Below are 27,865 nucleotides of genomic sequence, written 5' to 3'. Positions count from 1 at the left end.
TGTGGTAGGGAATATGGGATGAATGTAGGATTAGTATAAATGGGTGGTTGATGGTCGGCACAGACTCGGTGGGCCGAAGGGCCTGTTTCAGTGCTGTATCTCTAAATAAAATAAATAAATAAAATAACTAAAAATAAAAGTAAAATGGGGGGCCCATCATGCTGTGAAATTATTGAACTCAATGTTCAGTCCGGCAGGCTGTAGTGTGCCTAATCGGTAAATGAGATGCTGTTCCTCGAGCTTGCGTTGATGTTCACAGGAACACTGCAGCAATCCGAGGACAGAGATGTGGGCATGAGAGCGGGGGGTGGGGGTGTTGAAATGGCCAGCAACCGGAAGCTCAGGGTCCTGCTTGCGGACTGAGCGGAGATGTTCCGCAAAGCGTTCACCCAATCTGTGTTTGGTCTCCCCAAAGTAGAGGAGACCACATTGTGAGCAGCGAATACAGTATACTACATTGATAGAAGTACAAGTAAATCACTGCTTCACCTGAAAGGAGTGTTTGGAGCCTTGCATAGTGAGGAGAGAGGAGGTAAATAGGCAGGTATTACACCTCCTGCGATTGCAGGGGAAGGTGCCGTGGGAAGGGGACAAAGTGGTGGGGATAATGGAGGAGTGGACCAGGTTTTCGCGGAGGGAACGATCCCTTCGGAATGCTGACAGGGGAAGGGAGGGGAAGGTGTGTTTGGTCGTGGCATCACGCTGGAGGTGGCGGAAATGGCGGAGGATGATCCTTTGGATATGGAGGCTGATGGGGTGGAAAGTGAGGACAAGGGGAACCTTGTCGTGGTTCTTGGAGGGAGGGGAAGGGGTGAGGGTAGAGGTGCGGGAAATGGGCCGGACACGGTTGAGGGCCCTGTCAACCACCATGGGGGGGGAATCCTCGGCTGAGGAAAAAGGAAGACGTATCAGACATATCAGAAGCGCTGTCATTGAAAGACTTGCATTTATATAGCACCTTTCATGACATCCCAAAATGTTTTAAAGCCAATGACGTACTTTTTCTTTGATGTGTAATCGCAGTTGTAATGTAAAAAAATGAGGCAGCCAATCTCTACACAGCAAGATCCCACAAACAGCAATGTGATAATAATCAAATCATCTGTTTCTGCTGATTTTCTTTGAGAGGCAAATATTGGGCAGGTCACCAGAGAGTACACAGCCTGCTCCTGCCCCACTGAACTTATTTCTTCCTATCTTGACTAACTTCTCCTTCAACTCCACTCACTTCCTTCAAGTAAAAAGTGTTGCTATGGGTAGTCGCATGGGTCCTAGTTATGCCTGTCTTTTTGTGGGATATGTCGAATATTCCTTGTTCAAAATGACGTAGGGCGTCAGAAGAGTCACGGATGTAGGTGGGAAGAGACTGGACCAGCGGAGAAAAGATAGAGTCAAGATAGGAAGAAATAAGTTCAGTGGGGCAGGAGCAGGCTGTGTACTCTCTGGTGTCCTGCCCAATATTTGCCTCTCAAAGAAAATCAGCAGAAACAGATGATTTGATTATCATCACATTGCTGTTTGTGGGATCTTGCTGTGTAGAGATTGGCTGCCTCATTTTTTTACATTACAACTGCGATTACACATCAAAGAAAAAGTACGTCATTGGCTTTAAAACATTTTGGGATGCCATGAAAGGTGCTATATAAATGTAAGTCTTTTCTTCCAAGTAATCTGATTAAGATAAGAAAAGGTTTTTCTTACCCCTTTCCTTCTCTCCAGGGAAAATCAGCCGAGGCTGAAGCTGATCTTATTGAGAGAGTTCAAAGCACTAGCACCATAATTAGTCACCATTTTACACCCATACGGAACCAGCAGAAAAGCAGATGCAGCATTCTAATCTGACCCCCAATGTGTTGTAACTGGAAAAGCTCCCAGTCGTTAGTCTGTACTGTGGCTGATGTGGAGGGATGGATTTTTAAAGTTTGCATTTTGTTCATAAATTGAGTGAATTGTTCCTCACCCCACTGCCCTGCACTGCTAAAATTCTATAACAGCTTTTATCGAACCACATGCTTCATCTGTCCTTTGTTGACTCATCAGGATTATTAATGGAAAACAGCAGTGCTAATTTAACTGGTAGTTAGGGGCCCCCCTGTAGTTCCCTCTTGATCTGCAGTGTTAAGGCAAAGAAGGTGTTAATCTTTTAACTGAAGGTGGGGATTCTATCCAGGATGCATTGAAAGAAAGAAAAAACTTGCATTTCCATAATGCATTTCACTACTTTAAGACGACCCAAAGCCACTGAATTACATTTTGAAGTGTAATCACTGTTGTAATTTATTTATTTAGAGATACAGCACTGAAACAGGCCCTTCGGCCCACCAAGTCTGTGCCGACCATCAACCACCCATTTATACTAATCCTACACTAATCCCATACTCCTACCACATCCCCACCTTCCCTATATTCCCCTACCACCTACCTATACTAGGGGCAATTTATAATGGCCAATTTACCCATCAACCTGCAAGTCTTTGGCTGTGGGAGGGTAGGAAATGCGGCAGCCAATGAACACACAGCAAGATCCCACAAACAGCAATGCGATGATAACCAGATAATCTATTTTTGTGATGTTGGTTGAGGGATAAATATTGACTCGGACACCGGGGAGAAGTCCCCTCATTGTCTTTCAAATAGTGCCATGGGATCTATCACATCCACCTGAGAGAGCAGACTGAAAGCACAAAGCAAGCCAAATATGAGCCCCTCCAAAGTCTGAGTGTGAATTGACCCAACAGTCCTACTTTTTTTATTTGTTTCCTGGCGATATAGTTCCAAGTCAAGATGGTGTGTGGCTTGGAGGGGAACTTGCAGGTGGTGGTGTTCCCATGCATCTTCTGCCCTTGTCCATCTAGGTGGTAGAGGTCGCGGGTTTGGAAGGTGCTGTTGAAGAGAGCCTTGGTGAGTTGCTGCAGTGTATCTTGTAGATCGGGGTGTCCAACCTTTTCACGTGAGGGGCCACATTACAAATTTTGTCCGAGATAGGGGGACAGTGAACAAATTTCGGAAGGATAAAGGCGTTAGAAATTTATTTTACTATTAACCAAAACAACAAAAATTGTGCATTTTTGTGAACAAGCTTTAAATGAGAAGACTAATTTATTAATTTACTATGTTGAACATTGATTTAGTGAGATACCTGGCATTGTTTCTGCTTGCACAGGTAGACAATATCTGCCCGCACATTTGATGTAGCGATACAGAGTATTCCAGAGAGATGCCCATCTGTCAGGAGCGTTCGTGATCGCTCTCTGTCCCTGTCTCTCTGTGTCTGTCTCTCTCTCTCCATCTCTCTGTGTCTGTCTCTGCCTCCCCGTCTCTTCGTGTCTCTGTGTGTGTCTCTCTCTCTCCGTCTCTCTGTGTCTGTCTCTCTCTCCCTATCTCTCTGTGCCTGTCTGCCTCTCTCCATCTCTCTGTGTCTGTCTGTCTCTCTCTCTCCATCTCTCTGTGTCTGTCTGCCTCTCTCCATCTCTCTGTGTCTATCTGTCTCTCTGTCTCCGTCTCTCTGTGTCTGTCTCTGCCTCCCCGTCTCTCTGTGTCTGTCTCTCTCTCTCCGTGTCTCTGTGTGTGTCTCTCTCTCTCCGTCTCTCTGTGTCTGTCTGTCTCTCTCTCTCTCTCTCTCCGTCTCTCTGTGTCTGTCTCTGTCTCTCGGTGTCTGTTTCTCCCTCTCTCCGTCTCTCCATGTCTGTCTCTCTCTCTCTCTGTCTCTGTGTCTATCTGTCTGTCTCTCTCTCCATCTGTGTGTGTGTGTCTCTCTCTCCCCCATCACTCTAGTGTCTGCCTCTCTCTCTCTCTCTCTCCATCTCGCTGTGTCTGTCTCTGTCTCTCTGTGTCTGTTTCTCCCTCTCTCCATGTCTCTGTGTCTGTCTGTCTCTCTGTCTCTCTGTGTCTGTCTGTCTCTTTCTTTCCGTCTCTCTGTGTCTGTCTCACTCTCTCTGTGTCTCTGTGTCTGTCTGTCTCTCTCTCCAACTGTATGTGTGTCTCTCTCTCTCCCCCATCACTCTAGTGTCTGCCTCTCTCTCTCTCTCCATCTCTCTGCGTCTGTCTCTCTCTCCTTCCGTCTCTCTGTATCTGTCTCTCTCTCTCTAGCTCTCTCTCTCTCCCCCCACCCCCCCCCCCCCACCCCAGCCCCAACCTTGGCTCTCTCCCCACTCTCTCTGACTCTCTCTCCCTCCACCCTCTCTCTAGTTCTCTGTCTCCCTCTCCGTGTGCCCATCTCTCTCTCATCGGGCCTAGGCCACAAGCCTCCAGCTCACCATCACTTTAATCAGCATACTGTCAATTTCCCAGGCTGACTGCAACTACTGTTTGCATCGTGACCCACTCCACTCATTAACCTCTGAAGTCGTGCCACCCAGGCTGCAGCCAATTGCCGCGCAGGCACGCAGTTCTCTCTGGAAGTTGTCCCGATTACAGTTCTGACCACAGGGACCGGGGAGCAGAGGGTCTACATTAGAGGCCTGCTCAGGTCGGGAAAAAAGAACCTGACCCGAACCCGACCGAACCACCGTGGGCCTGAGCCCGACCCGGCCCGAGTCCCTCCAATTTTGCCCCGAGCCCGACCCGAGCTGAACCTGCCCCGACTCGACCCGACCATCCCTTTACTTACCTTCGGACTCGGAATCTCCACGAAGCTGCAGCGCATGTGCGATGACGTCATAGTGACATCACTCGCTCACTGTGCAGACTCAGTTTCGTCCTGGATTCCCAGCTCAGATAATTTTTTTTAATTTCAATACTTACCAGCAGAGCACTTACACTGTGTGTCCGGCCTGACCCGACCCAACTCGACCTGGACTCAGCCCGACCCGACCCGAGCCTGAACGCCATACCCTGAAGAAGGGACCGACCTGACCCGGACCCAACACATGTCATCGGGTCCCATCGGGTTCAGGTTGGGTAGCAGGCCTCTAGTCTATATTTCCCAGCAGGTGCTCACTCACCGAAAACAGCAAAATAGTCTTTGGCGGGCCAGAAGATATATCACTTCCCTGAAACAGAAAGAAACAGCCGAGGGGAAAACCATACGGCAAGGGGGAGGAATGGCTGAGTACAGTTTACATCCACAGGCTGGATGGAAACCTTTGGTGAGCTGGATCCTGGCCCACAGGCCATATGTTGGACAACCCTGGTGTAGATGGTGCACGCTGCGGCTACTGTGCGCTGGTGGTGGAGGAAGTGAATGTTCAAGTTGGTGTGTGGGGTGCTGATCAAGTGGGCTGCTTTGTCCTGGATGGTGTCAAGCCTCTTGAGTGTTGTTGGAGCTAGACTCATCCAGGCAAGTGGAGAGTATTCCATCACACTCCTGACTTGTGCCTTATATGTGGTGGATAGATTTTGGGGAGTGAGGAGGTGAGTTACTTGCTGCAGAATTCCCAGCCTCAATGGCTCCCCATGTCCCTCAATGTCTTGAGAGACCAAAAATCTGTTTATCCCGGCCTTTAATATGCTCAATGATGGAGCATCCAAAACCCTCTGTGTAGAGAATTACAAAGATTCACAACCCTTTGAGCGAAGAAATACCTCCTCATCTCAGTCCTAAATGGTTGACCCCTTATCCTGAGACTGTGACCTCCCTGTGAGGTGGAGAGGGTTAAGGAGGGAATTCCAGAGCCTAGTGCCTCAGCAGCTGAAGGCACGGCCGCCAATGGTAGAACGGTGAAAGTCGGGGATGTGCAAGAGGTCAAAATTGGAGAAGTGCGGAGATCGCACTTGGAGGACTGGAGGAGGTAACGTATGATTGGAGAGGGGCTTGAGCAGTCTCGAGGTGGAGAGGTTCAGGGAGTGAATTCAAGAGCTTAGAGCCTAGGCAGGTGAAAAGGAAGATATTCGAGAAGTTGATTAAGCCAAAGGAGGACAATATGCTGGGAACTGATGGGATAGATCGGAACGTTGGGAGGAAAATGGGGAAAGGAACAGCAGATGCCCTGGAAGTGATATTGCAGGATCATACTGGGAGTGGATATATGCCAAAGGATTGGAGAGAAGCCAATGTAGTAACCGAGTTGAGAAAGGGAGACAGAGCAAACCCAGATAATTACAGAGCAGTGAGCTTAACATCTGTGTTAGGTAAAATTTTAGAATCTTTAATTAAAGATGAACTTACTAAATATCAAGATTAAATAAAAATAATTAGAAGCAGCCAATATAGATCTCAAAAAAAGTATTGCATGCTTGAGAACTCTGATGGAGAAGAGCGAAGGGGGCCAGAAGCAGGTAACAAATTGGATTCAAGATAATGGTTAAAATTGCAATCGCTGGGCAAATCTGCCCAAATCTCTGACTGAAAACTTTTGCTTATGTTTCTCATTTGCACATACAAGTGTGAGAGTTTACCTGGGTTGTTGTCTCTGTATTGTCACACTCTTCCCTGGGTGTGTGTACAAGCAGAATGATTTGCGGCTGATTAACAGTCGGACAGGCTGGGACATCTCTGCTCTTTGCACGGCTGTGACCATCTTTATACCAGCCAATAAACAGGGTTAGTCCTGTACAGCGGGAGGGTTTTATCGGAGGGTTTTATCGGAGGGTTTTATCGGAGGGTTTTATGGGAGGGTTTTATCGGAGGGTTTTATGGGAGGGTTTTATGGGAGGGTTTTATCGGAGGGTTTTATGGGAGGGTTTTATCGGAGGGTTTTATGGGAGGGTTTTATCGGAGGGTTTTATGGGAGGGTTTTATCGGAGGGTTTTATCGGAGGGTTTTATGGGAGGGTTTTATCGGAGGGTTTTATCGGAGGGTTTTATCGGAGGGTTTTATGGGAGGGTTTTATCGGAGGGTTTTATGGGAGGGTTTTATCGGAGGGTTTTATCGGAGGGTTTTATGGGAGGGTTTTATGGGAGGGTTTTATGGGAGGGTTTTATCGGAGGGTTTTATGGGAGGGTTTTATGGGAGGGTTTTATCGGAGGGTTTTATGGGAGGGTTTTATGGGAGGGTTTTATCGGAGGGTTTTATGGGAGGGTTTTATCGGAGGGTTTTATTGGAGGGTTTTATCGGAGGGTTTTATCGGAGGGTTTTATGGGAGGGTTTTATCGGAGGGTCTTATCGGAGGGTTTTATCGGAGGGTTTTATGGGCTCCGACAACCGATGCATTTCAACAGTGAGTATTTTTCAAAAGTATTTCATTAGTTGTAAAGGCATGTAATGCCTAGGAGTGTGACGAGTGGGGATATGTGATGAACGGGGGTACGACAGGAGATTTGTGCCACGCGGAGCTGTGTGATGGCCAAGGGTGTTTTGGGAGGTGTGTGACGGGCGGAGTGTCGGATGGGATGTGTAACAAGAGGTGTGTGTGACTGGCAGAGTGCATGACTAACGGAGTGTGTGATTGGCGGAGTGTGTGATTGGCAGAGTGTGTGATTGGTGGGGTGTGTGATTGGTGGGGTGTGTGATTGGTGGAGTGTGTGATTGGTGGGGTGTGTGATTGATTGGCGAAGTGTGTGATTGGCGGAGTATATGATTGGTGGAGTGTGTGATTGGTGGAGTGTGTGATTGGTGGGGTGTGTGATTGATTGGCGAAGTGTGTGATTGGCGGAGTGTGTGATTGGTGGAGTGTGTGATTGGTGGAGTGTGTGATTGGTGGAGTGTGTGATTGGTGGAGTGTGTGATTGGCGGAGTGTGTGATTGGCGGAGTGTGTGATTGGTGAAGTGTGTGATTGGTGGAGTGTGTGATTGGTGGTGTGTGTGATTGGTGGAGTGTGTGATTGATTGGCAGAGTGTGTGATTGGCGAAGTGTGTGATTGGTGGAGTGTATGATTGGCGGAGTGTGTGATTGGTGGGGTGTGTGATTGATTGGCAGAGTGTGTGATTGGCGAAGTGTGTGATTGGTGGAGTGTGTGATTGGTGGAGTGTGTGATTGATTGGCAGAGTGTGTGATTGGCGAAGTGTGTGATTGGCGAAGTGTGTGATTGGTGGAGTGTGTGATTGGCGGAGTGTGTGATTGGCGAAGTGTGTGATTGGCGGAGTGTGTGATTGGCGGAGTGTGTGATTGGTGGAGTGTGTGATTGGCGGAGTGTGTGATTGGTGGAGTGTGTGATTGGCGGAGTGTGTGACAGGCGGAGTGTGTGATTGGCAGAGTGTGTGACGGGCGGGTGTGTGATTGGTGGAATGAGTGATTGGTGGAGTGTATGCTTGGTGGAATGTGTGACAGATGGAGTGTGTGATTGGTGGAGTGTGTGATTGGTGGAGTGTGTGATTGGTGGAGTGTGTGACTGGTGGAGTGTGTGACTGGTGGACTGTGTGACAGACGGAGTGTGTGATTGATGGAGTGTGTGACTAACGGAGTGTATGATTGGCGGAGTGTCTGATTGGTGGGGTGTGTGATTGATTGGCAGAGTGTGTGATTGGCAGAGTGTGTGATTGGCGGAGTGTGTGATTGGCGGAGTGTGTGATTGGCGGAGTGTGTGATTGGCGGAGTGTGTGACAGGCGGAGTGTGTGATTGGCAGAGTGGGTGACGGGCGGGTGTGTGATTGGTGGAATGAGTAATTGGTGGAGTGTGTGACTGGTGGAGTGTGTGACAGACGGAGTGTGTGACAGACGGAGTGTGTGATTGGTGGAGTGTGTGATTGGTGGAGTGTGTGACTGGTGGAGTGTGTGACAGACGGAGTGTGTGATTGATGGAGTGTGTGACAGACGGAGTGTGTGACAGACGGAGTGTGTGATTGGTGGAGTGTGTGATTGGTGGAGTGTGTGATTGGTGGAGTGTGTGATTGGTGGAGTGTGTGACTGGTGGAGTGTGTGACAGACGGAGTGTGTGATTGGTGGAATGTGTGACAGATGGAGTGTGTGATTGGTGGAGTGTGTGATTGGTGGAACGTGTGACTGGTGGAGTGTGTGATTGGCGGAGTGTGTGATTGGCGAAGTGTGTGATTGGCGGAGTGTGTGATTGGCGGAGTGTGTGATTGGCAGAGTGTGTGACTGGTGGAGTGTGTGATTGGCGAAGTGTGTGATTGGCGAAGTGTGTGATTGGCGGAGTGTGTGATTGCCGAAGTGTGTGATTGGCGGAGTGTGTGATTGGCGGAGTGTGTGATTGGCAGAGTGTGTGACTGGTGGAGTGTGTGATTGGTTGAGTGTGTGATTGGCGAAGTGTGTGATTGGCGAAGTGTGTGATTGGCGGAGTGTGTGATTGGCGGAGTGTGTGATTGGTTGAGTGTGTGATTGGCGAAGTGTGTGATTGGCGGAGTGTGTGATTGGCGAAGTGTGTGATTGGCGAAGTGTGTGATTGGCGGAGTGTGTGATTGGTTGAGTGTGTGATTGGCGAAGTGTGTGATTGGCGGAGTGTGTGATTGGCGAAGTGTGTGATTGGCGGAGTGTGTGATTGGCGAAGTGTGTGATTGGCGAAGTGTGTGACTGGTGGAGTGTGTGATTGGTGAAGTGTGTGATTGGCGAAGTGTGTGATTGGCGAAGTGTGTGATTGGCGAAGTGTGTGATTGGCGGAGTGTGTGATTGGCGGAGTGTGTGATTGGTTGAGTGTGTGATTGGCGAAGTGTGTGATTGGCGGAGTGTGTGATTGGCGAAGTGTGTGATTGGCGGAGTGTGTGATTGGCGAAGTGTGTGATTGGCGGAGTGTGTGATTGGCGAAGTGTGTGATTGGCAAAGTGTGTGATTGGCGGAGTGTGTGATTGGCGGAGTGTGTGATTGGCGAAGTGTGTGATTGGCGAAGTGTGTGATTGGTGGAGTGTGTGATTGGTGAAGTGTGTGATTGGCGAAGTGTGTGATTGGCGAAGTGTGTGATTGGTGGAGTGTGTGATTGGCGAAGTGTGTGATTGGTGGAGTGTGTGATTGGTGAAGTGTGTGATTGGCGAAGTGTGTGATTGGCGAAGTGTGTGATTGGTGGAGTGTGTGATTGGCGAAGTGTGTGATTGGTGGAGTGTGTGATTGGTGAAGTGTGTGATTGGTGGAGTGTGTGACTGGTGGAGTGTGTGACAGACGGAGTGTGTGATTGGTGGAATGTGTGACAGATGGAGTGTGTGATTGGCGAAGTGTGTGATTGGCGAAGTGTGTGATTGGCGAAGTGTGTGATTGGTGGAGTGTGTGATTGGCGAAGTGTGTGATTGGTGGAGTGTGTGATTGGTGAAGTGTGTGATTGGTGGAGTGTGTGACTGGTGGAGTGTGTGACAGACGGAGTGTGTGATTGGTGGAATGTGTGACAGATGGAGTGTGTGATTGGCGAAGTGTGTGATTGGCGAAGTGTGTGATTGGCGGAGTGTGTGATTGGCGAAGTGTGTGATTGGCGGAGTGTGTGATTGTTTGAGTGTGTGATTGGCAGAGTGTGTGATTGGCGAAGTGTGTGATTGGTGAAGTGTGTGATTGGTGGAGTGTGTGATTGGCGAAGTGTGTGATTGGTGGAGTGTGTGATTGGTGAAGTGTGTGATTGGTGGAGTGTGTGATTGTCGAAGTGTGTGATTGGTGGAGTGTGTGATTGGTGGAGTGTGTGATTGGCGGAGTGTGTGATTGGTGGAGTGTGTGATTGGTGGAGTGTGTGATTGGTGAAGTGTGTGATTGGCGAAGTGTGTGATTGGCGAAGTGTGTGATTGGTGGAGTGTGTGATTGGCGAAGTGTGTGATTGGTGGAGTGTGTGATTGGTGAAGTGTGTGATTGGTGGAGTGTGTGACTGGTGGAGTGTGTGACAGACGGAGTGTGTGATTGGTGGAATGTGTGACAGATGGAGTGTGTGATTGGCGAAGTGTGTGATTGGCGAAGTGTGTGATTGGCGGAGTGTGTGATTGGCGAAGTGTGTGATTGGCGGAGTGTGTGATTGTTTGAGTGTGTGATTGGCAGAGTGTGTGATTGGCGAAGTGTGTGATTGGTGAAGTGTGTGATTGGCGAAGTGTGTGATTGGCGGAGTGTGTGATTAGCGGAGTGTGTGATTGGCGAAGTGTGTGATTGGCGAAGTGTGTGATTGGCGAAGTGTGTGATTGGCGAAGTGTGTGATTGGCGAAGTGTGTGATTGGTGAAGTGTGTGATTGGCGGAGTGTGTGATTGGTGGAGTGTGTGATTGGTGGAGTGTGTGATTGGCGAAGTGTGTGATTGGCGAAGTGTGTGATTGGCGAAGTGTGTGATTGGCGAAGTGTGTGATTGGTGAAGTGTGTGATTGGCGGAGTGTGTGATTGGTGGAGTGTGTGATTGGCGAAGTGTGTGATTGGTGGAGTGTGTGACTGGTGGAGTGTGTGATTGGCGAAGTGTGTGATTAGCGGAGTGTGTGATTGGTTGAGTGTGTGATTGGCGAAGTGTGTGATTGGCGAAGTGTGTGATTGGCAGAGTATGTGATTGGCGAAGTGTGTGATTGGCAGAGTGTGTGACTGGTGGAGTGTGTGATTGGCGAAGTGTGTGATTGGTGGAGTGTGTGATTGGCGAAGTGTGTGATTGGTGGAGTGTGTGACTGGCGGAGTGTGTGATTGGCGAAGTGTGTGATTGGTGTAGTGTGTGATTGGCGAAGTGTGTGATTGGTGGAGTGTGTGATTGGCGAAGTGTGTGATTGGTGGAGTGTGTGATTGGCGAAGTGTGTGATTGGTGGAGTGTGTGACTGGTGGAGTGTGTGATTGGCGAAGTGTGTGATTAGCGGAGTGTGTGATTGGTTGAGTGTGTGATTGGCGAAGTGTGTGATTGGCGAAGTGTGTGATTGGCAGAGTATGTGATTGGCGAAGTGTGTGATTGGCAGAGTGTGTGATTGGTGAAGTGTGTGATTGGCGAAGCGTGTGATTAGCGAAGTGTGTGATTGGCGAAGTGTGTGATTGGTGAAGTGTGTGATTGGTGGAGTGTGTGATTGGTGGAGTGTGTGATTGGTGGAGTGTGTGATTGGTGGAGTGTGTGATTGGCGAAGTGTGTGATTGATTGAGTGTGTGATTGGTTGAGTGTGTGATTGTTTGAGTGTGTGACTGGTGGAGTGTGTGATTGGCGAAGTGTGTGATTGGTGGAGTGTGTGACTGGTGGAGTGTGTGATTGGCGAAGTGTGTGATTGGCGGAGTGTGTGATTGGTTGAGTGTGTGATTGGTTGAGTGTGTGACTGGTGGAGTGTGTGATTGGCGGAGTGTGTGATTGGTGGAGTGTGTGATTGGTGGAGTGTGTGATTGGTGGAGTGTGTGATTGGTGGAGTGTGTGATTGGCGAAGTGTGTGATTGGCGAAGTGTGTGATTGGTGGAGTGTGTGATTGGCGGAGTGTGTGATTGGTTGAGTGTGTGATTGGTTGAGTGTGTGATTGTTTGAGTGTGTGATTGTTTGAGTGTGTGACTGGTGGAGTGTGTGATTGGCGAAGTGTGTGATTGGCGGAGTGTGTGATTGGTTGAGTGTGTGATTGGTTGAGTGTGTGATTGGTTGAGTGTGTGATTGTTTGAGTGTGTGACTGGTGGAGTGTGTGATTGGCGGAGTGTGTGATTGGCGGAGTGTGTGATTGGCGGAGTGTGTGATTGGTGAAGTGTGTGATTGGTGGAGTGTGTGATTGGTGGAGTGTGTGATTGGTGGAGTGTGTGATTGGCGAAGTGTGTGATTGGCGAAGTGTGTGATTGGTGGAGTGTGTGATTGGCGAAGTGTGTGATTGGTTGAGTGTGTGATTGGTTGAGTGTGTGATTGTTTGAGTGTGTGACTGGTGGAGTGTATGATTGGCGGAGTGTGTGATTGGTTGAGTGTGTGATTGGTTGAGTGTGTGACTGGCGGAGTGTGTGACTGGCGGAGTGTGTGACTGGCGGAGTGTGTGACTGGCGGAGTGTGTGACTGGCGGAGTGTGTGATTGGCGGAGTGTGTGACTGGTGGAGTTTGCTGGGTAAAAAAAATGTAAATGAGTTTTAACATGAGTTATGAAAGTTCCGGGGAAACCAAGACTGTGGTTGAATCTCCTTTACCTTTTAAACCTCTTAGGGCGGCACAGTGGTGCAGTGGTTAGCACCGCAGCCTCACAGCTCCAGGGACATGGGTTCAATTCCGGGTACTGCCTGTGTGGAGTTTGCAAGTTCTCCCTGTGTCTGCGTGGGTTTTCTCCGGGTGCTCCGGTTTCCTCCCACAAGCCAAAAGACTTGCAGGTTGATATGTAAATTGGCCATTATAAATTGTCACTAGTATAGGTAGGTGGTAGGGAAATATAGGGACAGGTGGGGATGTTTGGTAGGAATATGGGATTAGTGTAGGATTAGTATAAATGAGTGGTTGATGTTCGGCACAGGCTCGGTGGGCCGAAGGGCCTGTTTCAGTGCTGTATCTCTAATCTCTAATCTCTCTGCTGGTGGGTGTAGTACATAACAAGCCCACCTTGCTGGCCTTATTGCTTTGGACTCTGGTCAGTTTTATTGTTTAGCATGTCCAGCACAGAGCTTCCCATGGCATGGGCGCACATGGGGACTTCAAGCGCTGAGGTCAGTGCACGCCCGAGTCACAACCCATGAGATTTTCATTCATTGAAACTGAAATGTCTTTTGTCTCCTTAGCTCTGTGTGAGAAGCTGTTTGTGTTTTAACTACATCTTCCTGATATTTCTCGTTCCGGCCTTCTCCCTCTTGACGAGCAATGACATCGGAACCAAGCAGAGTGTGCACGTGTCAGGTGAGACAGAAAACAGATCTCATAATGGACTGTGACTTCCTCGTGATGTTGTGTGAGAGGGGGACATCTCTCCAGCTCTCTCTCTAATGCCGCACAGCTCTCTCTCTCTCTAATGCCGCACAGCTCTCTCTCTCTCTCTCTAATGCCGCACAGCTCTCTCTCTCTCTCTCTCTAATGCCGCACAGCTCTCTCTCTCTCTCTCTCTCTCTAATGCCGCACAGCTCTCTCTCTCTCTCTCTAATGCCGCACAGCTCTCTCCCTCTCTCTAATGCCGCACAGCTCTCTCTCTCTCTCTCTCTCTCTAATGCCGCACAGCTCTCTTTCTCTCTCTCTCTAATGCCGCACAGCTCTCTCTCTCTCTCTAATGCCGCACAGCTCTCTCTCTCTCTCTCTCTCTAATGCCGCACAGCTCTCTCTCTCTCTCTCTCTCTCTAATGCCGCACAGCTCTCTCTCTCTCTCTAATGCCGCACAGCTCTCTCCCTCTCTCTAATGCCGCACAGCTCTCTCTCTCTCTCTCTCTCTAATGCCGCACAGCTCTCTTTCTCTCTCTCTCTAATGCCGCACAGCTCTCTTTCTCTCTCTCTCTAATGCCGCACAGCTCTCTCTCTCTCTCTAATGCCGCACAGCTCTCTCTCTCTCTCTCTCTAATGCCGCACAGCTCTCTCTCTCTCTCTCTCTAATGCCGCACAGCTCTCTCTCTCTCTCTCTAATGCCGCACAGCTCTCTTTCTCTCTCTCTCTAATGCCGCACAGCTCTCTCTCTCTCTCTCTCTCTCTAATGCCGCACAGCTCTCTCTCTCTCTCTCTCTAATGCCGCACAGCTCTCTCTCTCTCTCTCTCTCTAATGCCGCACAGCTCTCTCTCTCTCTCTCTCTAATGCCGCACAGCTCTCTCTCTCTCTCTCTCTCTTTCTCTCTCTAATGCCGCTCAGCTCTCTATCTCTCTCTCTCTCTCTCTCTCTAATGCCGCACAGCTCGCTCTCTCTCTCTCTCTTTCTCTCTCTAATGCCGCTCAGCTCTCTATCTCTCTCTCTCTCTTTCTCTCTCTAATGCCGCACAGCTCGCTCTCTCTCTCTCTCTCTCTCTAATGCCGCACAGCTCTCTCTCTCTCTCTCTCTCTCTAATGCCACACAGCTCTCTCTCTCTCTCTAATGCCACAGTGCTTTAATCATCGCTCCATGTGCTACTACGCTAAACAGATCAGAAAGATCCCAGCTTTGATCATTGGTTGGTTGTGGTCACTGATCTCAGACCCAACATTAACAACTTGCATTTATATCAGGCCCTTAACGTAGTACCTGAAAAAAGCCACATAAAGATGGCTTTTTTCAGGTCATCTCCAAGAACCAGGTTCAGAAAAATGGGCTTCAAAGAGGATTGAGAGAACATTGGCCATTTCCAGTTCTCACCTTCAGACAGAACAGACCTTAAAAATCTATTATCCATTTTACAATACAATTGTAAAACATGGGTCTTCAGACAATAAACTTCAGTATACATTAGTTTTTCCTTCCAATGTTACTACCAGTTATACAACAGCTCTGCTAATTAGATGCAGCTCTTCCTTGTGCATACAGGCACTATGTAAGGTGCATGAAGGAATCTTTGCTTGTGGTCAGAGGAAGGGGAAGAGCTCCCCAGAGCTCTTCAAGAATGATTATCAAACAAAATTTGACATTGAGCCATATAAGAACAGGTGACCAAATGCTTGCTCAAAGAGGTAGGCTTTAAGGAGTGTCCTAGAGGAGGAGGGAGAGATGGAGAGTGGGAGAGATTTTGGAAGGGAATTCGAGAGATTCGGGCCTCGGCAGCTGAAAGCATGGCCACCAATTTGGATTAAAATTGAGGATGCGCAAGAGGCCAGAACTGGAGGGTGCTCTACTTGGATTTACGTAGAATTTATAGTGCAGAAATAGGCCATTCGGCCCATCTACTCTATGATGATGTTTACACGCGCCTCCTTCTATCCGTCTTTCATCTCCTACTATCACCATATCCTTCTATTCCTTTCTCCCTCATGTGTTTATCCAGCTTCCCCTTCAAGGTATCTATACTATTCATGTCAACCACTCCCTGTGGTAGCGACTTCCACATTCTCACCACTCTCTGGATAAACAAGTTGCTCTGGAAATCCCTGTTGGATTTATTAGTGACTATCTTATATTTATAACCTGGAGTTTCGGACACCCCCATGAGTGGAAACATTTTCTTGACCTTTAGTTGGTCTCTGTGTCTCTTGGTTGGGTGACGGTGGGATGTGGGGAAGTAGGGGAGGAATGGGGTTCAAAGAAACAGCCCAGGGTTTCCACCCCGAGTGCTATCCAGTGTGCAGATGTTGAGAGGAGGATTGTAATGTTTGAATAATCCATTGCCAATTACTGCCCGACTTACACACAAACATTGAGATGACGGTCGGGGAGGAGCCAGAAGCAGGGGAATTTCACCCCAGCTAAAGTTTCCATCTTTAGTTTGCATAAACGTGACTTGTATTCCCCTTGAGTCAGGAGCATTAGAACAGGAGGAGGCCATTCAGCCTCTCGAACCTGTTCCACCATTCAATGAGATCATGGCTAATCTGCGACCTAACTTCATATAGCCTGCTTTGTCACATATCTCTTAACGCCTTTGATAAACATAAACCTATCAATCTCAGATTTAAAATTTACAATTGATCTGGCATCAATTGCTGTTTACAGAAGAGAGTGCCAATCCTCTGCCACCCTTTGGGCTGGTTTTTAAGAACCCGACGCCAATCTCGGCAGCGAGCTCAAGAAATTGGCCGCACGCCAAACAGCCACTGCGATCTTAAGCGCAGCAGTTCATTTAAATAGCCGGGCTGCCCACCCTCTCCCCCAATCTCGTGGAGGGGGGGTGGGCTGTCCGTCCCCGGCAATGACATCAGCTGCCTGTGCGCAGGCGCTGGTGCCATTTTTAAAGGCTAGCCATCCCTACCGGCATATTAGAATTTTTAAAGAAAGATCCCCCCAAAATTAAAAAGTAAATTTCTCGTTCCCACCCCCCCCCGCCCCCCCATAACAATTACCAAAACTATTTTCCCTTTTCCCCCACCACAAAACGCTTACCTTTTGCATCTGACCTTCCCCCTCCAAACGGCACAAGGTTTAAGGTTCAACCCTTCCTGCCATCCCCTACGCCCATGGCATTAATTTGACCCCATTCCCCCCTCCTACACTGACAAACCTACCTCCTCTCCCCTCGCCACCAGTGTGGCACCGCGTCTTCCCAGATGGGGATCTGAAAGCTCGGGAGAGCCGGCTTCTGCGCCAAAGATCACGGCGGGTCCTCCAAATTGGAGGTAAGTGTATTTAAATGTATTCATTTTATTGATTTGCATATTTGAATTGTGGTCCCATCGCCCAGCAGCAGTGCCAGGGGCCGCCACGGAGCCTTGCTGCCGCCGGGAGGATGGGGCCGGGACCTCACGGCTTTGAGATCCATGGCGGGACTCATCCGGAGCCATCTTCAGGCCCCCCCACCACCCCCCCCCCCCCCACTGCCATGACGTCAAGGGTTTGTTAAAATGCACCTTGTGTGTGTAGAAGTGTTTCCTAATTCCGCACCTGAAAGATCTAGCTCTAATTTTTAGACTATGCCCCCTTGTCCTAGACTCCCCAACCGGCAGAACTAGTTCAGAGTTTACAGAATCAAGGGGTGATCTGATTAAGGTGTTTACAATGGTCAAGGGATGTAGAGGTTGGGTTAGGGAGACGTCATTTCCTCTGGGGGGCAGCAGTGGGCAGCGGTGGGGGTGGGGCTTCCTGAACAAGGCGGTCTAATCTTAAAATTGAAGTAGGTTATTCAGGAGTGAAATCAGGGAGTACTTCTTCACACAAAGGGTAGTGGAAATCTGGAACTCTCTCCCTCATAAGGCTGTGGGTGCTGGGAGCAATTGAAACTTTTAAGACTGAGATCGATAGATTTTTATTTTGGGTACGTATCAAGGAATATGGGACAACGGTTGGTCAATGGAGTTGAGGTACAGATCATCCATGATCTGATTGAATGGTAGAACAGGCTTAAGGGGCTGAATGGCCTCCACTTGTTACTATGTTACCTAACCCATCATGCATCTGTTAAGTGAATACCACCTGGCCATTTAATTGTCGGGCGACAGCTGAGGGCCTGTCTATACAGACCACACCTGCCAACCTCCCAACAGGTGGCACTGGACAGTGATCCAGTGAGACGCCTTAATAAAAGCAAAATGCCACAGATGCAGGAAATCTGAATAAAAACAGAAGGTGCTGGAAATTCTCAGCAGGTCTGGCAACATCTGTGGAGAGAGAAGCAGAGTTAAAGGTCAGTGACCTTTAATGTCCTTTAGGGACGGAAATCTGCCATCCTTACCTGGTCTGGCCTACATGTGACTCCAGACCCACAGCAATGTGGTTGTGTCTTAAATGCCCTCTGAAATGGCCTAGCAAACCACTCAGTTCAAGGGCAATTAGGGATGGGCAACAAATGCTGGCCTAGCCAGCGACACCCACATCCCACTAACGAATAATTAAAAAAAGAACTGGCGAAGGTTTGAAATGTAATAGATTTTGAGCAAGTGAAAGGCGGAGGGCAGGGGGGTGTCAGAAGGAATAAGAACAAAAGGGAAGATCTGATAGGGCAGAGTGCAGGAGAGATTAAATGACAAAAGTGTCATGGAACAAAAGGCAAAGGGAGTGGTAATAGTTGTAGTAAAAGAAAAAGCAATTGTCCAGAGCGAGTGTTAATAGCAGAATAATGAACAGCTCTGTCAGAAAGCAGAAACAGTGAGATTATTTGTTAACCTTTGCCTCCGTGACCCAGAAGGTCTCACTCCTCACCGGGACTGATCGACTAACTCACCTGGTCAAACTTTTAGAACTTGCTTTTGTCTAGTATTCATTTCCACATCGGAAATGCACTTCGGAATGTACCTGATTGACTGCAAAGTGCTTTGGGACACTCCTGAGATCATGAAAGGTGCCTAATAAATGCAACTGCTTTCTTTCTTTCTTTCAATGGAGAGCTCTCCACTTTGCTGGTTCTATCAGAGATGCTCATTTTATAGATCTGATTAAAAGATCAGCAAACCAATGGCTGTACAAGCAGCAGAAATGATGACTGAAAGCAAGGAGACTAATTTCAAGGCTGAAATCTCAGCTCAAGAATCTAGCAATGACTAGAAACATCTTGATTTTAGCGTTCGTGATATATGATATCCTCTTAACCCCATAATGAGACTGCTGCCTTGTAATGCCTCCTGGGAATGCATTATTCTCTGTACAAGCAGAGAAACTACATGTAAAACTCTTAATGTATGATTCAATAGCAATAGGAGATGATCATTATGCCTGGTGTCTTGCCAAATTGGGGAAAAATTTAAAGATTAATGGGGTGGGGAAAGGATCAATGCCCCCAATTTGGCAACGTATCAAAAATAAATTGCTCACCGTGGTAAGGGGAAAAAATTGCATTTATATAGCACCTCTCATGACCTCAGGACATCCCAAAGTGCTTGATAGCCAATGAAGTACTTTTTGAAGCGTAGTCACTGTTGTAATGAAGAAAAACGCAGCAGCCAATTTGTGCACAGGAAGCTCCCGCAAACAGCGATGTGATAATGACAAAATAATCTGTTTTTTTACTGATTGGTTGAAGGGTAATTATTGCAGGACACTGAGGATAACTTCCTTGTTCTTTGGAATAAGTGCTGTGGGATCTTTTACATCCACCTGGGAGGACAAATGTGGCCTCCAGTATTTCTGACAGTGCAGCACTCCCTCAGTACCACACTGGGAAGTGTCATCCTGCACTGATTGTTCATAAAGCACACTGAGATGTAAACAGGCCTCTTTCCTCCCTTGCTTCATTTTTCTTGTGGTCTATAATTCCTAAGAATGGTTTTCTCCCTCTGTGTTTGCTGACCTCCAATAAGAGTTGTTATATGTGTTTCCTCCCTGTGCAGGTGATGAGAGTGGGGCTGTGGTAGTTCAGACTGCCCCAGGGAAAGTCCTCACTCACCGAGGAGGTTCTATCATCCTGCCGTGCAGATACCACTACCAGACGGACAGCCAGGAACCCGATAAGATCCGAATCAAATGGACCAAGGAGTCCGACTCATTGCAGAGCACTGATGTTTTCGTGGCCTTGGGCAAGGTACAGAAAGCATTTGGGATATACAAGGGCAGGGTGTGGCTACAGGAGGATGGAGACGGCGACACATCCCTCATCATGCAGGACGTAACACTCCAGGATTACGGGAGATATGGATGTGAAGTCACAGATGAGCTGGAGGATGATACCGGAATTGTCAAATTGAATTTGGAAGGTAGGGTTTTGTTTTAATTCTACATTATTGCCATATTTTCCCCACTGTTATTTGGTCTGAAGCACAGAGTAAAAAGACATAAGAACATAGGAACAGAAGGAGGCCATTCAGCCCCTCGAGCCTGTTCTGCAATTCAATGAAATCATCGCTGACCTGTGACCCAACTCCACATTCCCTCCTTTTATCCCTTAATACCGTTGGTGAACAAAAATCAATCTCAGATTTAAAATTAACAATTGACCCGGCATCAGTTGCCATTTGCAGAAGAGAGTTCCAAATTTCTACCACCCTTTGTGTGTAGAAGTATTTCCTAATTTCACTCCTGAAAAGCTCGACTCTAATTTTTGGACTATACCCCCTAGTCCTAGACCTAAATCAGTGGAAATAGTTGAGTGTTCAGAAGATTGAGGTGTCATGTGATCAAGGTGTTTAAAATGATTGAGGCATTTGTTCGGGCAATTTCCTAACCAGGTCAATAATTTGCCTTCAATTCCATGAGCTTCAACTTTAAGTAACAGTCTCTTTGAGGACTTTGTCAAATGCCTTCTGGAAGTCACTATAAATAGTGTCATAATCATAGAGTCATTTACAGCACAGAAGGAGGCCTTTCGATCCATCGAGTGCACGCTGGCTCTCTACAGATTCAGTCAGTCCCGCTTAATCCCCGTATCCCTGCAAGTCGATTTCCTTCATGCCCATCCAATTTCCCTGGAACTCATTGATCGTCTGCACTTCCACCACCCTTGTGAGCAGCGAGTTCCAGGTCATTACCACCCACTGCGTAAAAAAGTTCTTACTCATATTCCCCTGGACCTCTTGCCCAAAACCTTCAGTCTGTGCCCATGAGTCCTATTAGTTAATGGGAACAATTTTTCCTTGTCTAACTTATCTAAGCCTGTCATAATCTTGACATTTCTGTCAAATCTCTACTCAATCTCCTTTGTTCTAAGGAGAACAAACCCAGCTTTTCCAATCTAACCTTGTAATTAAAATCCCCCATCCCTGGAACCATTCTGGTAAATCGCATCCACACCCTCTCAAGGACCCTCACATCCTTCCTAAAGTGTGGTGACCAGAACTGGACACAATAATCCAGTTGGAGTCTAACCAGAGCTTTCTGCTACTTTAGTAACCTGTTCAAAAAATTCAACTAAATTCATCAGGCGTGACCTGCCCTTTACTAATCCATGCTGCCTCTCTCTGATCAGCTGAAAATTTTCAAGTTGTTTAGTGATCCTATCCTTAATTATAGACTCTAGCAATTTCTCAACAACAGATGTTAGATTAACTTGTCTATCGCTCACTGGTTTCCTTCTGTTACCTTTCCTAAGTAGCAGGGCCACAAGTGCAATTTTCCAATCTAAAGGCACGGATCCTGAATCAAGGGAACCCATCCTTCCAAGCTCCATTTTATCTCATCCACAGTGTGCTTAATGATATAGTTTTATGTCACCCTGTTCCTTCTGAAGGCCCTGAGCTGTATTACTGGTACTGATGGCCCGCTGATTACTCACTCGAGTGACTATTCCTCGTGCATCAGATCTAGCCAGGCAAATTGTCTAGGGAAGGCATCATAGCCCTGCACCACTGTTAGTCCAGTGGGGTGGGAATCCTGCTCTGCTACTGCTGACCTCTGTTCCTGACCCAGTGGGGTGAGGATGAGATCATGGTGTTGAAATTGGTCTTGGGTGATAGGGAATTGGGTGTCTGTTAGATGAGGAAAATCAGCAGAAGGTGGAAATGCTAAGGTACATGTTCCCAGACCAGTTCCTGGGAATTTTGCATCATCTGGGCACGCCAAATACAGGAAAATTGAGTGCCAGCCCCGAAGGACTCCTTCCAATTTTCCATCCAGTCAAATTAAAGGCCTCAATTAAAGGGATGATGTGCCGCATGCAGGCGATCCAAAACATTCAAAAACCAGAGCAGAATACATCCTGCCCCCTATTTCTGCCTCCTGTATTTAATGGTGCCTTTAATTCAATTAAAGGTGTGGTGTTTCCTTACCATCCGCGGTCGGGGCGTGACACGTTAAACTTTGAAGGTGCCAAAAAGGCTTGCGCCGAGCAGGATGGGATACTAGCCTCGTATGAACAGCTGCATGAGGCGTGGGAGCAAGGACTGGACTGGTGCAATGCAGGCTGGCTGGACGATGGCTCTGTCCAGTATCCCATCTCCAAACCCTGGCTCAAGTGCGGCAGAACAGACCAGGCCACGGGCGTTAGGAACTACGGCTACCGGCACAAGGAGGACGAACAATTCGATGCTTTCTGCTTCACCTCGAACCTCAAAGGTGAGAGGGCCATTTATTCATACTGAGAAACCCAGGGGAACATTTGGACTGCAAGAGCGACACAAGATAAATCGAGGAGTATTGTTAGGTAGTCTTTATCTGAAAGTTCTGTCCTGTGTATAGGCAAACACACAGTTGGTATCTCATACACATCAAGGGTCCTTAAGCAATCACATGCACACACAGTTAAGGTGTCAGTTTTGGCTCAGTGGGTAACACTCTAACATTTTGAAGGTTGTGGGTTCAGGTTCCGGTTCCACTCCAGACACTGAAGCATATAATTTAAGCTAACATTCTAAATGCAGTACTAAGGGAGTGCTGCACTGTCAGAGATGTTGTTTCTGTTGGGATGTCAAACCGAGGCCCTATCTGCCCGCTCAGGTGGATGTAAAAGATCCCATGGCGTTATTCTGAAGAAGAGTTGGTGTGTTCTCCCTGGTGTCCTGCTCAATAGTTATCCCTCAGTTGACACCTAAAACAACAGATTATCTGGTCATTATTGCATTGTTGTTTGTGGGATCTTGCTGTGCCAAATTGGCCGCTCTCTCCCCTACATTAGAACAGTGATGACACTTCAATGACACTTGATCGCAAAGCACTTTGGGACATCCTGTGGTTGTGAAAGACGTTATATAAATGCAAGTCTTTCTTTCTTGCATTGTATCTCCAATACTAGAGATTGGGTGAAAAGTATGAAAAATATGAAGCTGTTAGATACGTGAAGAGATTTATGGTCTTGTAATTTTGTGTTGTTTTTTAATGAAGGCAACGTTTACTTCTTGAGGACGTACAGAAAGCTGAATTACGGTGAAGCAATCAAGGCATGCAAGAAGAACGGGGCATCCATCGCCAAGGTGGGCCAGTTGTACGCAGCCTGGAAGATGCAGTTGCTCGACCGCTGCCAGGCTGGATGGCTAGCGGACGGCAGCGTCCGTTACCCCATCGTCAACCCCCGAGCCAAGTGCGGTGGCAAGGAGCCCGGAGTCCGCAATTTTGGCTTCCCGGACAAGAAGCGCCGACTGTACGGGGTCTACTGTTTCAAAAAGAAGGAATGAGAGAGAGAGAGAGATGAAGAGAGAGATGGTTGGGGTTGGGCTTCGAGTAGTCTCTGAGAGTGACGATATTTTAAAGCAAAATCTGCATCGCATCCAGATCTAAGAATAACTCACTTTCCTCCACTGTCTCAGGTCAGAACTGGGTGAATGTAAAAGGCCAAAAGGCACATGATTATATTTATAGATCAGACGCGCTTTTATTCTCTATTTTTATTTATTCTCTGAAAATAGTATGTGCTTTTAAACGCAGTGTGAAGATTTATAAAATTGTAAATGCCAACATCTAAACACAGCATTATGAAGGGCTCCTTTACTCTGAAATTAGGCTCTTAAACTCTTAGGGCTGGATTTTACAGGGCCCTGACTTCGGGCCCCGTGGCAGAGGGGCTGGAAGATCATTCCGGTAGCAGCCCGCCATGGAGCCCAACACCGGGAGGGCCAGGCCCAAGGCTCCATGGCGTCATTAGTGTGGGGGATGGTAGGAAGGGGTGAACTGTGAACTTTGTTCAGTTTGGGCAGGGGGGAGGTCATATTTGAAAGGTAAGTGTTTTTTGGGGGGAGGAAGAGCAGACACTTAATTGTGTTATGGGGGTGGGAAAAGGGTCTATAGAATTTGGATTTGAACAGTGGGGGGGGATGGTTGCCTTTAAAAAATTTTAATTAATCAGCAGAACTGGCTGTGCTTTAAAAAATGGTGCCAGCACCTGCACACAGGCAGCTGATGCCATTGTTGATGTCGGGGTGTCCGCCCCCTCCACGTGATTGGGGGGGGTCGGGCTGACCGGTGTATTTAAATCATAGAATCATAGAAAGTTTAGAATCATAGAAAGTTTACGGCACAGAAAGAGGCCACTTGAAATGAAATGAGTTGCTGCGTGGGAGACTGTGGTAGCATGGCGGGCGCTTAAAATCCAGTCCTTAGTGTGTGAGAGTTTAAAACACGTTAGTGTGAATTCCCTATGTCCACTGTTTGACAGGAGGGACTCGCCTCTTTGATATCTGGGTTTGACATCTCTGCTTAAATGGTTGGCTGAGGGATTTTGTATAAACTTGTCAAGTGCTAATATTCAAAGGACATAATTTGCAGCAACCGGTTTCCTTGTGTAGAAACTGACCAACCAGGACTAGGTGGGATTGTGGTTACAGCACTATTGCTGGACTCCCCCCAGTCAGGAAATCCATTGTCTTTATGTGGCACTGGGCTATCTGAATGGCCCAGGATGCCTGATAAGTGAACGAATCTCAGGCGAGCAGGCAGTGACACCGCTCCTGGCCGCCATCCAGTGACTGTGCTGCCAGGTGTGCATGGGTAGGCATTGGGTGTGGAAAAGATTAGGCTTGGCTGTGACGCCCGTCAGAGTCAAATAGCCTGCCGGTACGCGAGAGCCCGATTTTAACTCTGAGGAAATGAATGTGTCTTGAAGTGAGTTAAAATCTTGCCCTCTAGAGTGTCTGAGTCAGCAGAGGAATTCCACCCCAGCACCTTCAGGAAAGGATGGGAAGTGGGGTGGGAGTGCAAGGAACTGAGCAAAACAACTGTGTCTCGTTACTTATGGGGTCTAGGTTTGATTCCAGCCGAGATTGCTGGGATGGAAATCTTATGCCTATGAGCCGCAGGTGCACAGAATGTACTTTACACCCAATCCTAACCCTATTCACAGTGGGTGTGACTAACACACAAAGCAAGCCTTGCTCCACCGGCTGTTGGCAGAATCGCACAGGTAGAGCGGGGACAGGTGGTGCACGACAGCAAATACCACATGAGGGGCTGTCATTCTTATCTTGGGATCAAAGCACATTATGGAAGCAATGTACAAGGAAGCTCTATACTGCAACTAACCTTTGTGATAGAGCATAGAACGTAGAACAGTACAGCACAGTACAGGCCCTTCGGCCCACGATGTTGTGCTGAACCTTTAACCTACTCTAAGATCAAACTAACTACCTACCCTTCATTCTACTATCGTCCATGTACCTATCCAAGAGTCGCTCAAATGCCCCTAATGTATCTGCTTCTACTACCACCGCTGGCAGCGCATTCCACGCACCCACCACTCTCTGTGTAAAGAACCTACCTCTGACATCTCCCCGAAACCTTCCTCCAATCGCCTTAAAATTATGCTCCCTGGTGATAGCCCTTTCCACCCTGGGAAAAAGTCTCTGGCTATCCACTCTATCTATGCCTCTCATCATCTTGTACCCCTCTATCAAGTCACCTCTCATCCTTCTTCGCTCCAATGAGAAAAGCCCCAGCTCCCTCAATCTTTCTTCATAAGACATGCCTCCAGTCCAGGCAGCATCCTGGTAAATCTCCTCTGCACCCTCTCTAAAGCTTCCACATCCTTCCTATAATGAGGCGACCAGAACTGAACACAATATTCCAAGTGTGGTCAAACCAGGGCCTTATAGAGCTGCAGCATAACCTCGCGGCTCTTAAACTCAATCCCCCTGTTAATGAAAGCCAACACACCATACGTCTTCTTAACAACCCTATCAACTTGGGTGGCAACTTTGAGCGATCGATGGACATGGACCCCAAGATCCCTCTGTTCCTCCACATTACCAAGAATCCTGTCTTCAAGCCTGATGCATGACCTGGAGGTATTTGATGATAACATTTGGTCCTAAAGGTGGAAAATTGTTTCCTTCCCAGGTTTGCTCACTCAGAAATTAGGCTTTTTCTATCCATTGTGTTGCCCCCTTTCTCCACTTCAAAAGGATACCATCTTTATTGGGAAGGTAAGCAAAGAACAGTAGGGCAGGACAGGATGATAGTGAACTGAACGAGGAGGAATGATTATTACTCTGAGACTTTTCTCCCTTGTGAAGGTGGGGCTGGATAGAATTAGGAAGGTTTGAAACAGATTTTTTTTCCTGTTGTACATGGAATTCCAGAATCAGTTTTTTTTATTCTTTCATGGGATATGGTGTCACTGACAAAGCCAGCATTTATTGCCCATCCCTAATTGCCCTTGAACTGAATGGTTTGCTCGTGTCAAGACCATTGAATGGTATTCCAACAGAATGCCTGTAGCAATCTGATGATCAACGTGTGGAACTAACCTCCAGGGAACGTGGGTGAACGGGAACCTTTAAAGTGTTACCAGCAGGAGTGAGATAATGACCTGGGATTAATGGTCATTAAATTTCGTTAATGGTATCTCACAAGAAAGTACTAATTGGGCTGGTACAGTAAAGCACTGCAATGCCCTGTTGGATAGCCTTGTATGGGAAATTCCTGACCCAAACCCGACACATCATCGGGTCCCGTCGGGGTCGGGTCGGGTAGCAATCCTTTACCCATGTACTGATGCAAAGGCCTGTTACCCAACCTGACCCCGACGGGACCCGACGGCATGTTTTGAATTCGGGTCGGGTCACACTTCCGGGTCCGTCATTCGGGCTCGGTCGGGTTTCCTTTGCAGACCTTTATGGTACAGTGATCTTCTCAGGCCTGAAGTGTGTTAGTCTGGTGGAACACTTGTGGTCGGATTGGGCAGAGTCAATATGGATTTATGAAAGGGAAATCATGTTTGACAAACCTGTTGGAGTTTTTTGAGGATATAACTAGCAGAATAGATAAGGGGGAACCGGTGGATGTGGTATATTTGGATTTTCAGAAGGCTTTCGATAAGGTCCCACACAGGTTAGTAAGCAAAATTAGAGCACATGGGATTGGGGGTAATATACAGGTATGGATTGAGAATTGGTTAACAGACAGAAAACAGAGAGTAGGAATAAACAATCATTTTCAGGTTGGCAGGCTGTGACTAGTGGGGTACCACAAGGATCGGTGCTTGGGCCCCAGCTATTCACGATCTATATCAATGATTTGGATGTGGGGACCAAATGAAATATTTACAAGTTTGCTGATGACACACAACTAGGTGGGAATGTAAGTTGTGAGGAAGATGCAAAGAGGCTTCAAGGGGATTTAGACAGGCTATGTGAATGGGCAAGAATATGGCAGATGGGATATAATGTGAATAAGTGTGGAGTTATACACTTTGGTAGGAAAAACAGAAATGCAGAGTATTTCTTAAATAGTGAGAGATTTGGAAGTGTTGATGTCCAAAAGGACCTGGGTGTCCTTGTTCATAAGTTACTAAAAACTAACATGCAGGTGCAGCAAGTAATTAGGAAGGCAAATGGTATGGTTGGCGTTTATTACAAGAGGATTTAAGTACAGGAGTAAAGAAGTCTTGCTGCAATTGTATAGAGCCTTGGTGAGACCACACTTCGAGTATTGCGTACAGTTTTGGTCTCCTTACCTAAGGAAGGATATATTTACCATAGAGGGAATGCAACAAAGACTGATCCCTGGGATGGCAGGATTGTCCTATGAGGCGCGATTGAGGAGACTGGGCCTGTATTCTCCAGCATTTAGAGGAATGAGAGATGATCTCATTGAAGCATAAATAATTCTTAGAGGGCTCGACAGGGTAGAGGCAGGAAGGATGTTTCTCCTGGCTGGTGGGTTCTGGAACCAGGGGACACAGTCTCAGAATAAGGGGTAGGCCATTTAGGACTGAGTCAAGGAGGGGTTTCTTCACTCGGAGGCTGGTGAATCTTTGGAATTCTCTACTCCAGAGGGCTGCGGAGGCTCAGTCACTGAATATATTCAAGACAGAGATCGATAGATTTCTAGATATGAAGGGATATGGGGA

At 47.6% G+C, this 27,865-nt stretch overlaps 1 protein-coding gene across 1 annotated transcript; it reads left to right on the top strand.

Moving 5' to 3' along the window:
- Nucleotides 1-5,115: 5,115 nt before the first annotated feature.
- On the top strand, nt 5,116-23,198 carry hapln4 (hyaluronan and proteoglycan link protein 4). Its single transcript, XM_068015879.1, has 7 exons — nt 5,116-5,190; nt 5,584-5,729; nt 13,285-13,342; nt 13,415-13,529; nt 19,488-19,850; nt 21,841-22,143; nt 22,909-23,198. The coding sequence occupies exons 1-7, from the start codon at nt 5,116-5,118 to the stop codon at nt 23,196-23,198; spliced, it is 1,350 nt and encodes a 449-aa protein (XP_067871980.1).
- The last annotated feature ends 4,667 nt before the right edge of the window (nt 23,199-27,865 follow it).

The sequence above is a fragment of the Heterodontus francisci genome, chromosome 36 (assembly GCF_036365525.1).
Source record: "Heterodontus francisci isolate sHetFra1 chromosome 36, sHetFra1.hap1, whole genome shotgun sequence".
Classification (NCBI taxonomy): domain Eukaryota; kingdom Metazoa; phylum Chordata; class Chondrichthyes; order Heterodontiformes; family Heterodontidae; genus Heterodontus; species Heterodontus francisci.
This window is presented reverse-complemented; position numbering and strand designations above follow the sequence as displayed.